This window comes from Oxyura jamaicensis, chromosome 4 (genome assembly GCF_011077185.1).
Source record: "Oxyura jamaicensis isolate SHBP4307 breed ruddy duck chromosome 4, BPBGC_Ojam_1.0, whole genome shotgun sequence".
In the NCBI taxonomy this organism is placed as follows: domain Eukaryota; kingdom Metazoa; phylum Chordata; class Aves; order Anseriformes; family Anatidae; genus Oxyura; species Oxyura jamaicensis.
The window spans coordinates 51,595,543-51,610,333 of NC_048896.1; the positions used below are offsets into that span (position 1 = coordinate 51,595,543).

The window sequence follows — 14,791 nt, forward strand, 5'->3', positions numbered from 1 at the left end:
ACTTGGGAGAGGTTTACAGGGAAGGTGGAAGTTGCTGACACGTCCCTCACCTCCACATTCTTCCACTCAGCATGGGTTTAAGGCACAAAAGCTGGGTAACAAAAGAGCCTTTCCTCTCACATGAATGCTTCCTACCACTTGCAGTAATAGAGAAAACCATTGTACAACAATTATGTTCTGGATATCACATTCTGGATGTCTTGTTTGCACATGCACAAACTAGGTACATGCCACAGAGATGGATTTTTTTTAAACTATGGATTTACTTGTTTCTTTTCATTCCCGTTGCAAGTTTAGCAGACTGTAATGTTTAGAACATGAGAACTGCTTGCACATACACTCACAGCTCATGCCTGCTTAAAAATAAATTTTTTAAAAAAATTATAGAGGTTATAAATATTGAGAGAGAGAAGAAGAGGAAGCAAGAAATACTCTGTTCTTTTAAATAATGAATTATATAACTGTATGAACGGGCAGTCAATAGTGTGACCCTGAAGTGTCTAGATAGAACCACATGCCTTTTTAAAAGCCATTAATATGACGGAATTGGCAAAGGACGCAATGCCCAATTCCCCACTTACCTGCACTAATGTTGTATTAATGTTATTTTTTAATACTCACCCAAGAACTATCTCCTGCTAGGAGCTGACTGATTTACTTCTGCATAGAAGTCCATATATCAGCATATATACAAGAGCATGCTCCATATACTCGGATGCCCATAGGAATATTACAGTATGATTCTCCAACACAGCTGTATGAGCCTCTGGCAGCCCAACTACAGGCTTCATCTTTCCCAGTTTAGAACAGAAATCCAGATTTGGCCAGGGCTATCAGAGCTCATAATAAAAATGCACTGTTGTGTTGGAAAGCAGCAATAAACTTTATTTTGCATGACTTCATTAACAAATGAACTGAAACTCAACTTTTCCAAGTGCGTTGAAACTGGAATCAGACAAAATCTGAAATCCATGAAGGCTATCCCTGTGAAAATGTCAGAAGTTTTACCTGTGTTTGTTAATTACACATATGTTGGAAGCGTGTAAAAAGCTAGAGCATCGCAGCTGCAAATACTTAAGAGACTTTTCAGATGATGCATACATAACCTCATGGGGACATCCCTGTGTAGGATCATTCTGAGAAATGAGTGGCTGAGAGCAGAATGAAGCATTACCCTCGGTTCAGTTTTTTAATAAAACAGCAATCCATATATCCCAAATGTGGGAACTCCTGAGAGGTTTCATCCAGCTAAAGCTCTAGAACTGGAGCTATGCATTCTCTTTTTTGTTTGTTTTTTTATTTTTGGGGGGAGGTGGGGACACAGAGCAAGGAAGACAGCAAAAGGAGAGGAGGAAAAGCTCCAAAATAAAGAGCATAATCATGATTGCATCACAACAAAATGAAAGGGCACTTCACTTTTCAAACAACATTCAAGACTGTTTTAGAGTTTATGGTGTATTGGAGAGAACAGTTTTGACAAAAGGAAAAAAAACTACAGAAATACTACTGTTTGGTAGTTGGGTTAGAAACTGGTCACTAGAAACAAGGGATACAGAAGTGGAAATTGTAATCTGAAATCCCGTTAGTCCATACTGAAAGGTTTATAACAAGAATATTAGAAGTTTCAAAATAAGTTCAGGACATTTTTTCTTAAGTATTGACTATTAAACGCATATATTTTTCTATTTGACTCTAAGAGGAATTTTGAAAGGTGGGTCAACCTTGTCTCCATTTAGATCTACAATTTCCACAAACAGACAAATTAACACTTGATGTATGTGCTTAGTGCTGTGCGAAGGGCCAGCCACAGTGGCCCCCTGCCACTCCCAGGCTACAGACCTAGGGAGAGCTCTTCAATCTGAACCTGCCCATCTAGCCCCTTCTCTGCCCAGCATAAAACATGTCACAACCACTCCCAGAAGAGAGCAGAGAGACACGTTCTTTCAGACAAGGTCTGAATCACCATAAAACTTAGCCCTACTAACAGTAAAAGAGGATACCGTTGACGCTGTAAAAATGCTTGGAGTTGGTATATATAGGGGGTTGTTAATCCTACAAGGAAATGCAGTGGCCATCTGGGAAAGGCCAGACATTTTATGAGTTGCTCCGTCCAAAGGCTGCGCTGTACTGTCCTATCAGTAAGCAAAGTGTGCATGCTGGATGCATTGTCTGATATCAACCTTAGGTTACTGCACACACTGTCTATCATAGTAAAGATTCCTAAAGAAATACTGACAGACAACAAATCAGATAGACAGGGCTAACTGACAAGTGGTATCCAGATAAGTTTTCAACTCCTGAAAATCCCTCCAGGATTAACCACCACCCATTCTCTACTACAAGAAGGAAAGCTACCTTGGTGACTAGTGGTCAAACCTGGTATACCTACTGCTGAAATCCTGATTTGCACCTATCAAGAGTTAACTTTGTTTTCTTCTTTGGTTGTACAAAGTGAAATTTTTTTGTTTGTTTTTTAACATAAAAGCAGATACAGAAATACAATAACCCATGGTACAGCCATTTTAAATCATGAGTTGTTAGATAGCTTTAAAATAGATTGCATCAGAAGAGCTGAAAGAAAATCACAATGAGACCTAGATGTTGTATGTTTACCAAACATTAGAAACATACAAATTTAGAGATAATATTACATTATATAAAAAAACAGACATAGTTAGCTTTTGAGGGGGCGAGGGGACACAGACACAAATAAGGGAAATCCTAATTTTGTCTAATGATGGCATCAAGAAATAACTATATTTGTCCCAGATTTTAGCACGTATAGATCCTAGTTAATTAATTAGATTAGCCTTTAACGTAATCATTTTAGAGAGGGTGCCCTCCAACTTTACTTCTTGCCATGCAACTTTTTAAAGAAGTGATTTAATCTAAATCTGCAGCATTAATCTTATTATATTGCCACTTTATGATGCCCAACAGGGTACATGAGAGTGGTAAAAAAAATAAAAAATAAAAAATAAAAAATCTTAAATCAAATACATGTATTTCTTAACTCAAATTCCAATTGAATATTTGCAAATAGAATTTCTGAAGCATGTGCTTTTAAGTTTTATATATGAACAATAACCAAGTGGCCTAAAGGTACTATCAGGTTGCTCTGCTTACGGTTTTAACCTTAAAATAATTTAACTTATAGAACTTTTCATCCAGTTTCACTGAACTATTTTTAATAATGTCAGTAGATAGCACGTCACCTACCTACTCTGAAGATCAAATCATCTTCAATGGGATTTTCTTTTCTTTTTCCAGTGCTGTACATGCTTGCAGGTCTTTTCACAGCTTTCTGCTTCACGTGACCACTGCCAGGAGATTTAACACGCCTCTTAACCCCTTCAGTGGTAGGGGATACATCTGCTGACCTGACCACTTTAAGTTTAAATGGGCTGCCCTTGATATGTTGATCATAAAGTCTCAGCGACAAAGTGAAGTCCCCTTCTTTCTGAACAGTATACAAAAATTCGTAAGTGCCGTTTTTATTGTCAAGTATTTCCCCGTCTGCTACACTCCCGTCAGGCGTGCTTAGTTCAGCAGTGAGGTAAGCGTTCCCAGACTTACAGAGCTCCCCATCTTTGTCCTTCGTTGTGATGGTAACAGACATGGGCTGTCCGATCACGGTCTGCCTCAACCCCTCACCTGTGGCAACTGTTTCAGAGGCAACAGCATTGGTGGTTAAAATGGTACCCAGATTGTGAATGGACTTCTTCAGGCCTTCCGTTTCCACTATGAAGTCCAACTGGTCGTTCTCGCGGGGCTGCAGGGGGAAGTCCCGCTCGGCCAGCTCATTCAGCTTGTCGCTCATCTGCTTCTTCACCAGCAGCACTTCGGTTTCAGTGCCGTGGTTGAGGGCTTGGGCCGTAAAGTTGCTGCAGCTTTTAATGCTCTCTTGTCCTTCCAGTAAGGTATCCAGCTGCGTCTGGAGGACCTGTGTGCATTGCCAAACACCAGATTAGCATCACATTGCAAGATCTGTGCTAGCAAGATGCTGCATGCTTTCTGCCTGAAGGCATTTGTAGAAACACAATTTATGGTGCTTTACTTTACAGTTTATTTTACAGTTTCCTTTTAGAAAATGTACTGTACTGATTCCCTGCACGTTCTCGGAATACCACACTGTGACACAAAAAATGTACCCCATTTTGGGTCTCTAGGGCTTCAAAGATCCACTGTCACTAGCTTGAATTATTGACTTTACCTGCCTTTATTTTTCTTTTTATTATTATTTTTTAAATTTAAAAATTGTAGAATTTAAGCACCTTTCCATCTAATTCTCAATTACAGTTAATGAGATAGTTAATGGGAAGCAAGGTGTCTGCACAGAGAGAGAGAGATTTTAAGAATCACCAGGCCCATGAATAAGGAAGGCTACAAGGACTTTGTAAAATGATTTCTTCAAGGCCAGAGGAAATTTTGTGTTACCCCTTCCTCTGTGGGGATAGGCAAGAAGGAGTCTACATCCATCCTGAGGAAAAGTGTGGTTCTTGTTCTAAATAACTGAAGAAAGTAAAAGTTTCCTGAGCAGAAGTTGGAAAGATGATTCCCCAGTTTCAGCAGTCAGGAGAGGAAAACGTAAAGGATGGACTGGGGATACTGGAAAGAGTTGGGCTGAGTAGCCTGAAATTTTGGTGAGCAGCAAGCAGCTACTCTGTATTTAAGACTGAAAAGGAGCTTTTATTATAGGCTCATTTCTGGCCCTCAGTCTAAAATCCTTAAAACAGTATTGACCTCAAAAATTGTTAAGTGTGGGCTGGGAACTAGGCTAACATTTTTTTAAACCAGTTTTGCAATGAATTAGAAAAAAGATGCCTGAATTATAATAACCTAACAGAGAAATTCATGGGAGTCTGGAAAACACAAACATTCCAGCTATCCCGCACAATCTCCACTGACAAAATCCTCAAAACCAAGGACCCAGTCACACATGTGGTATGTTTTTCCTACAGAAAAGAACTAGGGCACGGGCATTATAGTGGATCAGAGAGGTTATTTTGTTGACCGTCACTGTAAAATTAGTATTTTTGAAACACTTTAGTTGATTTTAAATTAAGCTTAGAGACTCTGTTTCTATTGCTGTGAGATACTCTTCCCACGCTGAAAAACACTATGTAATGATCCTAAGGGCGTTTTTCTTCTGATTTTTATATAGCTATCTCTGTCTCTCCACCCAGTGAGGGGAAAAAAAAAAAAACAGCAAAAAAAAAAAAACACCTGTTAACTGTTATCTGTTTAGATGCCTAGAGAGGCATCTAAAAACCTCTCAGGATTCAGTACTAGGCATTTCTGATCTGCCATGCCTTTATTCCAGGCCATAAATAGTTAAACAGACAGCATAGCTAGTAAAGTCCTGGGATGACAAAAACCCGTACACTCAGGATAAACCACAGACTGTGGAGGAAGACAATTTGCAGCTACATTTTAAAACCGTTATACTCTTAATGTAGCTTTATTTCATTATAGACATGGAAAATATTAAGTTCTACCATATTTCAGATGTTTAGAGCATTTTACTTGAAGCCTCTCTCAGTCCACTGGACAACCAAAGCTGACTGGCTAACTTTCTTTTAGTAAAGAGTAGCTCTTCCATTTTTTATTTATTTATTTATTTATTTTTCACGGTCAGAATGATGAAATATTTGGGTTTGAATCATTTTGCAGGCCTACTGTTCAGTCCAAAACAAAATTTGTTTCTAATCACTCTTGCTATACAAACAGGAAATACCTTTTTTATTGCTTATATGCAGGTTCATAAACTTTGGTCCTCTAAATCCTAAAACAGTTGAATGTGCCCCTTTAAAAAACAGTAAGGTAATTTAACATCACATTCCATCTTGAGTGAACTTCATACACAAACTGAATATATTTTCTTGCTAAGAAAATACAGTTTTGGGACATCTTGGAAACGTTTAGTTGAACAGAATTGAGAATCTGAATTCAGACCTATTAATCCTCAACCTACGACTTCTAGGATGAAATATGTTACCAGGCATTTGAAAGGAAAACAGTGCTTTAAAGCAAAATAGTAAGCCTTGCTCTTTGGGAGAAATTGTTTGGCCTGTATCTTCATGAGAGGGTTCATGGAATTGCAGCCCAAGGATTTCAGACTTTAGTTTGGTATTCCCTTATTGGCATCTCTACATGAAACACATGGGCTTTAAGCAGATACCTACTCATTGTGCTGGCTGTTTTAGATCTCCTCACACCACATGCATGGGGCTAGCTACCCATACAGGCTCTGGATTCCATTTTCGAGAGTGTGCACCCACAAGCAAGTCTGTGAAGTACTTGATTTCAGGAAGACAAAGTTGTCCTCTGGACCTCAGACACAATTTGTCAAAGTGGCGTCCTGCATCATTTGTAAAAACTGGCTGTTAAATTAATAGCTTTTCATTGAAACAAAACATGCATCTTACTTTGTGTTTAAGGCCATAATTCACTTCCAGTTCCATAAGCAGCACACTCTTTCGCACATTTAAAGTCTTCTGGAGTTCATCAAAAGTGGAATGAATGTCATCTACAATGCTAGCCTTTTGGTTGGTTAACTGGTGTATGATTTCAGATATAAAATGAAGTGCTGAGTCGATCTCTGGAAGCCTGAGGGAGGGATTAAATTACAAAGATTGCTGTTTCAAAAGTTATTAAACATTGGCCCTTGCCCTGACATTTTTTGATGAAACAATCTCATCACCAGGCTGTCTTTAAACTCGGTCATTTCCCAGAAGTAAGTTCATTCTTTTTATAACCACATAATGGTTTGGGTCTGATAAAACAAGGCTAAGCCAGGGCCCTCCCTTGTGGAAATCCATTACACTTCAGGCAGTTCCAACGGAGAGGCATTGGATTCTCTGTCCTTTATGCAGATGTATCTACTAGGGAAGAGGGCATCAGATTTATCCCACTTTTTTTTTTTTTTTTTTTCAGCTTTTCTGCCTGAGTAAAGTTTGTATTAGCCTAAGAACACAGTATTACTTATTATTAAATTCATGGCTGGCTAGTACTTTTCTCCTTAACATTTTATGCTCTTTCTCTGGAGGACACTTGTATTTCCAACAGCTTCTGTTTTGCAAAACACAAATAGGTGTATTTTGCTCTTTTCTTTAATCCCTCATTGTCTCACTCTCAATGGATTTTTTTTTCCCTTATACGATCCTCATATTTTCCTTCATATTATCCCCTATTTTGCAGGTAAAGGTCCATGGCACAAGCACATTAAAACATCTACCCAGGGTAACACAGGAAGCCAGTGGTAAAACTGAAAAATAATGCATGGAGACTCCATACCGTTTGTTGACAGCGTCCAGCTGGACTTGGAGGGAAGCCTTGTGCTGCTCCACCACATCCTTGAGTGGTACTGTGGGATGTTCTGCATGTTCTCCCTCTGTACACTCCCGGCACATGGCTGTCTCGCAGGACTGGCAGTAAAATTCCATCACCTGAAAAACACACAAAAAAGCACAGCAATTCAGACGCAGCAGCAGTACCATCAGTTCTAAGCACATCTTTCTGTGCCTTGAACTCATGCTATTAGCCAAGCTCTCAGTTCACAGTTCAACATGAAACAAAGACACCAACAATATACTGCTTAACAGTTGTCTGTTATTCTTACGTATCTCCTACCAAATGCATTTTATTCTGTCAGGAAGCATCAGAACAGCAAGCTGGGAAATTGAACAACGGACCTCAATGCTAGCCCTAACACCACCTTTATACTGTGGAATAGTACATTTTCATCTCTCTCTACCACTCCATGAAACAACTCAAAAATAAAAAATAAAAATCAAGGCATTCCGGTCCCCTCACTAACTTAATCCTTTGTCTCCCTTAAGGGACTGCCACAGAAAGTGTAAGTTTAGGCTGTTTTTCTTAGCAGGGCCACTTCTGCAAGACAAACTCAACTGAGATCACCAAACGCCATGTTTATTTGCTACAGAAAAACACCCTCAATGAACAAATGTGCTGCAGGGCAAAAGCTCCATATCCCACTACTAATCCCTTAAAACCATCAAAAACCCATATCTGAGACTATAATAAGAGTGCTCATCTACACTTAAAAGAGCAGAAGATTGTTTCAACCTGTTAAATACCCAGTAAAACGCTGTCTGGTGATTAAAAAATAAAACCCTTATTGTGTAATAAATACCCCCAAATCTGAATATATTCATGATGGTAAAGAAAAGTGCTGTGTGCAAAATCATATGATAGTCAAAATAATTCACATAGATGCAAATTCAGCATGAGACATTCTTTTACAGCTTGAGAGTTCTTGAGCACAAATAATTTTAGGCTTATTACTGAGTGTATAAGAAAGCTCACAGTATACATGCTTCAAAGCAAGCCATTGGCAGATTTCTTGCATTCAGAACATAGCTCAGAATCTTGAATAACTCGGTTGATGCTTTTGGCACTCGGACCTCACACAAAGGAGAGTGCTGGAGATGTAGGTTGACTTTAAGTGGTTGTGTGGGTAGAGCAGAACCAGCTGTTCTCAGGTGAGCCGAGGGACCTGTAACAGCTCCAAAGTAGCTGGCTGTTCCAAGTCTTGAGAATTAGGAGGGAGAAGTAAGAACCGCAATTTCCATGTGGCTATTAGCATTAATAGGGATTTCCCTGTGATAAGCTCCTTTCCTTCTTATCTCAACTCACAAGACATAAGATTCACACGCAGTGAGGGTTCAGTGGCCATTTGTGTAAGCCCCTTTAGAAACAAGGTAAAAGCTGCCCCCAAATTAACGGGGTAAGGAAAGAACATGTAGACCTAAATAATGGCAACTCCAATAAACAACACTCCAGTAATTCTGAACTTAGACAGCAGTGGGTCCTCTGAGGCCTGGCAGTTATTTTGGTGGGCTCTAAGATGGGAGGCAGTCTCACAGAGCATAGAGGAAGTCAGTTAAACAGAGCTTAGGATTCAATTATTTACAAAAGCTTCAAAAATTTGCAACCAGAACCAACCGAAGTGAACAACATTTTATTAGGAAACTATAAGCCTTTTTATATAGTCATAAAAGTTCACTTATTTTGCATCAGTGTCAAAAGTTCATCTTTCTGTCTCTTCATAACTTAATGCTCATGTTCAAGAGATTTTAACAAGCTTTTTTATTGTTCTATATTTTTATCTTTGGGTACAATGATAGAATAATTTAATATTTCTGTTTCCTATTGAATACTTCATAACAATATCATCATATTTACAACAATATATATGTATGAGAGAAAGCATCTCATTGGCAAATTAAATTTTACCCTAATTGACTTTCTTCCTCTTTATTCAAGTGGCAGAGAAACATATAAGCCAAAAGGGTAATAGCAAGCAGACCATAAAGAGCTAATGTATATGTCTGCATAGAAATTGTCTTCTTTGCCTCAGTCACATTCAAAATGTGTCAGGTGAAAGAGCTTTCATTTCCCATGAAAATCTTTGGATTGTGTCGTGGCTGAAGAAGAAAGAAAAGCTAATATTAACACAATTCTGGCCTCAAGTGCTTGCATAAGCTGATTTCCTAAGATTTCATCTAGCACTTCCTAATCATCTATGATTCCATATATTTCATTTTCTTCTTAATTTCTAATTAGAGGCAGACATGTACTACTGGCTTTTCCTCTCTCCTCTCCATTCCCAACATGAGCATCACATTTTGTAACATTCCCAGAAAACTTTTCATGATTCAGGTTTGTTTCACAAAACATCTCAGAAAAAAAAATAAAAAATTTGCCTGAAACCCTTTTTTCCCAAATGTCCTCTTGTGCAGGATATACTGTGGCATCCAACATTGCCTTCTGCTATGTTTCCACTGAAGACACAAAATCAGGCAATGAAAATAGTCCTATCAGCTGTAATGAAACGTGAATTGATACCCACAGGTTCTGAAATCCCACCCACTGGCTCTGCCTTTAACCAGACCAGGATATTTCAGCACAGTGATCTAGAGATCCACACATATCTCCACCACTGTAATTTAACTGAAATTACATTATTATTTTTTTTCCATTTGCATAATCAGGTCTACATGTACTCCTAAAATAGATTTCACAAAGCCAAAGCACATGGATTCCAACCCTCAGGTCTCACGAAAAAAAGCTCTCAGCAACGATAAGCCTCATTTATCCAAAACTACATTCAAACAATCATATTGTTCATCCTCTGCTTTCTATTTGTTTGAATTAAAATACCAGTCCAGAGAAAAGGAAGTGTTTGCTCTTTGCCAGCCCTCTTCCCCATCTCTCACCCACGCTCAGTTCCTCTGTCCCAGAGCTAGTTTGTACCTGAGATTTGTAGGTTCGGGCTTTTAGAAGAACAGAAGTTTGGGTTACCTGAGCAACCCTCCCAGACTATGTGGCAAAACTTAGAAACAGACTCCTGTTCTCCAAGGCTTAGCTTTTGCCTACTGATGCAGTAAACCTGAAAGCTTTAAGCAAATTTAAAATAAAAGTTTACAAAACTGTCATGACTTAAACAACATACTTACATGCACATAAACCGCTTAAATCCTTTGTATTTAATCAAATATGATTATATCAGAGTCAGACTACTGCTTCCTAACTGTATTAAGTGTTTCTGGTGAGGGAGAGCAATATTTTGCCAGCAGTGATCTTAGTTCATTAGTGCTAATGCTCATTAAAGGTAAGTTCTGACACTCTGAATTTTTCATTTAGCCTCAATGACACACACTGAATATTGCAGAGTACAGATAGAATAGATTCCAGTTTAATGGGATACACGAGTGACACAGTGGGAAGTACAGAAGTGAGGAGAAAAATGGGTTTACAGGTATTTTATGAAGCCATTTCATCAGAACATCAAGGATAGATGCTTTCTTATTTTTCTAAGAGAAGCACACAGGCCATAAGGAAAAGTTGCACAAGTTCAGGAAATGTTTTTCTAAACACAACCTGTCAAGTTCCCAAGCTATTCTATGATCTTTCAAGAAAAACCTAGTCAGAGATGAGATATGCTCTCTTGTTTCAAGCGTTTAATCTACTGTTGGGTGCGTTCTCTTGTTGCACTCTACAGGCAGAAAATAAACTGCACTTGTATAATCAAGGATCCTAGGCTCTAAGCTGGCTTTCACTTCAAATTCAGAAAAGAAAAAAAAATCCATATTATATAGTAATGGACCTACAGTTATGCATCATTCCCTGTCCAGGCTATACCTAGCCACTAAATGATTGTAAACCAACATTTCCAAACTTGCATGCTTATGCTGAACAGAGTTACAGGAGTTCAGCAGCTGAGAATAAAGCCAATCTTATTTTCATGTGCAGATATAAGATTAGAACCTTCTCTCAGGTTCAAAAGTTCCATAGCATGCGTGTCCTACTATCCCAGTTTCACAAGGACATTTTTGTGCTCTGTGTTTGGTGAATGAGCAAGCATTAGTTTATAGTTCCAGCACAGGAAATCTCTTACGTTAAGATACTACAAGCTGAGTTTCATTTTTCATAAGCACACACACAACAAAGATGCCACAACAGAGGATGAGAGGATGTGTGCAGAAGAACTAGGATATACACAAACATATGGAAAATATGAGCGGTGGCAACGAGACCAACCGGAAAGGAAAGCACTTAACCTACAGAGCCTGAGGAAAGCTAAGGTAGAAGCAGACAGGAAAATCAGTAAGAAAAAAAACAGCAGTTTCTATCTGATTTTAATCACAGGGGTTTAAAGCCAGCATCACTGGAGAGGCTGAAAAAGCTTGTTTAAACAGAAACTTGTTTCCAAGCTAATACAAAGAAAATCTGGAAATATTTAAATCAAATATACTTGATGCAAATTTTTCCCTAGAGAGTAAAAATACAATGGATCTGACAATACATTATGATTATACCCAATCCAATATACACAAGTTAATGAGAAGAGGATTCAGCGCAGAATGACTGCCTGTTCTTTGCAGGCCTCCTCCTCCAGCTACCACCGCAGTCCCCCTCACTCACTCCAATATTGCCCCTTGCCACACAGCGCCCTGCCGTGCTGTGTACCCATGAAGCCAGCAACAGCCCATTTCCCCAGACAGGCCCAGGGTACCTGGCACCCTACCCTGCTCGCCCTGTCCTTCAGCCAGGCCTGCCCAGCCAGCCTTGGTCAGTTCTCCCCCAACTTCCCTCAGTTCCCCCCATTATGGTGATTAACGTACACTTTACCTTTTAATTCCCTAGTTCACAAAGCTTTAAATTCGTGTTATCTTCAGCCTCCCCCCCACCTCCTCACCCTCCCAGTTATTTACTGGAACAAGAAGATATTCCCATCACACCCCTACTCAGCATCTTAAAAGCCAAGCTATGTTTCAAGGCAAGCCAACTAAGCTTATTTTAGAGGACTTACAAACACATCTTTCCGTGGAAAGGAATTTTCAGAGAAAAAAGGCAGACCAACTTTAACTGTAGATAAGACTTTTTTTGACCCAAAGAGTCATCAGTTGATAATGTAAATTGCCAACCAAATAAGATCTTCGTTTTGACTTTTTTCTGTGTTTCACAACCAAACGGCTCCTATCACAATTCCCATATCAGAAAAGAACCGTGATTCATGTTAAGGAGATCCAACAAAATGTAAATTAAAAAAACAGGAATACATTAATGAGTAACCACTACACACATACAGGTATAACACACACTAAAAATGTTACTCAAGTTACTCATTAATCAGATTGTAAAGCAAATCAGTTCTACAAGTCAACCTAATTGCAGCAGGTTAGTAAAGGAGAGGGAACTGAGCTGTTTTTATGTAAGAGTGATGAATACCTGTCAACTAAATTATTCCTGTACAGCCCATATACCTAAACTGAGCATTGAATAAATCAGTTCACAGAAAGTTGTCTTAAAATACTGACATACATTTCTTGGCTTGCACAGAAGTTTACAACACAGCTCAGCTCAGCTTTGCAATATGGTTTAGTTACACACTTGCATAAGCCTGGCTTTGAGACAGAAGCTGATTTGCCTACCATGAAGCCACACAGGTTACTGTTGAAAATGCTATAAGCTGCAGAGTTAGAGTTGTTCTTGTAATAGTAGTGGAATACTTACTCACTTTGGGGGTACTTGCCCATGAATACACTGATATCATTTGAGAGTGTATGTGAGAGGATGCTAGACAAAAGGAGTAGGTGGGGAAAAAAAAAAAAAAAGCAAAAAAGCAGCCTCCAAGGACTGCTACACAGGATGCACAAAGCACTGCAGATAAACAGAAGCTCTCTGTTTTAAGCCTGTGCTGACCCAGCGCATCCTGAGTTAGGATGGCCTTATACTTGGCGCTTTATTAACATGTTCACATAGCTTTTGAGACTGCCTGGGATCTCCCGGGGTCAGTATGCAGGTCAGTTATGCTCATAAGGTACCTGCCTCATACTGCCTAAACAAGCCCACAGGTTCCCACAGCAATATTTGAGCCCACAAGTAAGACAGCTATGGAAAGCCACCCCCAAAAGCCAAAGGTCCGGGGCTTGCAGGGGAGCAATTTTGACCACATGTACTAAAAGGAAGTATCATCCAAGAGAGCTCTTAAGGTGAAATAATGCTACTTTAAGATGCTCCTCTGAATGCATTTGAGTATTGCTGGTTTTAAGAAGTCACTTGACCTATTATAAAAATCAAAGAAATTCTGTAATTCCAATTCTGTAATTCTGTAATTCCAATTCCCCCACTACCTATCTAAAATAACCTGTCCATGACAAACTGGACCAGTCAGTACACATCAGTACCCGTGCGTATCACGGGAGTTCATCTCACTTACATTTCCATCGTGATTGGGGCAGGAGAGTGGTTTGCCCGCAGCAACAGCGGTGACAGTCTCCAAGATGGAGGACTCTTCAATGCTGTTGTCTGGCGTTCGTTGCAGGACATCCATCAGGTTGGTAATAAAGAAGTTGTTCTGGAGTGCAGAAACCCCTTTCTCTGGCAGAATGGAGGTCTGGCGGCACACGGGGCAAGAAAGGGTTAAGCTATGGGCTGGAATGTAATTCTGTAAGCACCTATGGGGAGGGAGGTGGAGGGGGAGAAAGAGAGGGAAAGTATCATCAAAGAGGAAAAGAAGAAAAAAAAAAAAAAAAAAAAAAAAACACCATTTAAGAACTGATTTGAAAAAGCCCTATCCCTACTTACAGGAGAAAAGGTAAATCAATCATATCCCAGGCTTCAGAAGTGAAGTATTATGGGGATTTTTTTCCCCTGCCACATCAAAAAATGTTCAATAAGCTGACATCACTGTGAGAGTTATGTGCTTCTCTTTGAGCCACTCATGCTGAGTTGATCTATTATTTGAGACATCTACTGCATCCTGCTCTTAGGATAGTAAAAATGATAAACTATCCGATAAAGTTTACAGACATGAAGTTATTACATTAAGCCTACGTCTTTAACCGAGTAACCGATGGTTGACCTTTGTCTTTCAAATAGAATCTCCTTTATTAACTTGTATCTCTGGGTTTAGTGTTTCAGACCTAAAACCTGGTCCCAATGAAACCAATGGAAATTTTTCCATTTATTTCAATTAGGAAAGTTATTTGGCAGTCAGCCAAAATCAACACAGCTCACTCTGCTTTGTTCTTACTCCATAGAGAAGCATATCCTAAGTTATCATAGTTTATGTTAAGACAAGTTTGAGGGGGATTTTTTGTGTTTTATTTTTCATTTTGTTTTGTTTGCTTGTTTTAGAGAGACTAAATTTCATAGAATACAAATCCAACACAAAACTTCTGTGATCAAGAATATGCAGCAGTTAGTGCTACTTCTGGTCTTGAAAATCAAGTTAACAACTGCTGAGCATGCAATATTTGAC

At 39.1% G+C, this 14,791-nt stretch overlaps 1 protein-coding gene across 10 annotated transcripts in view; it reads right to left on the minus strand.

The window, feature by feature from the left end:
• The window catches only part of TRIM2 (tripartite motif containing 2), a 93,090-nt gene that overhangs the window by 28,829 nt on the left and 49,470 nt on the right, over nt 1-14,791 (minus strand). For all 10 annotated transcript variants that reach the window (XM_035323511.1, XM_035323508.1, XM_035323510.1 and 7 more), the window contains 4 exons: nt 13,748-13,985; nt 7,297-7,448; nt 6,429-6,609; nt 3,220-3,943 (listed from right to left, as the gene is read on the minus strand). In XM_035323511.1, coding sequence (XP_035179402.1) covers nt 3,220-3,943; nt 6,429-6,609; nt 7,297-7,448; nt 13,748-13,985 — 1,295 coding nt within the window. The remainder of the gene's footprint in view (nt 1-3,219; nt 3,944-6,428; nt 6,610-7,296; nt 7,449-13,747; nt 13,986-14,791) is intronic.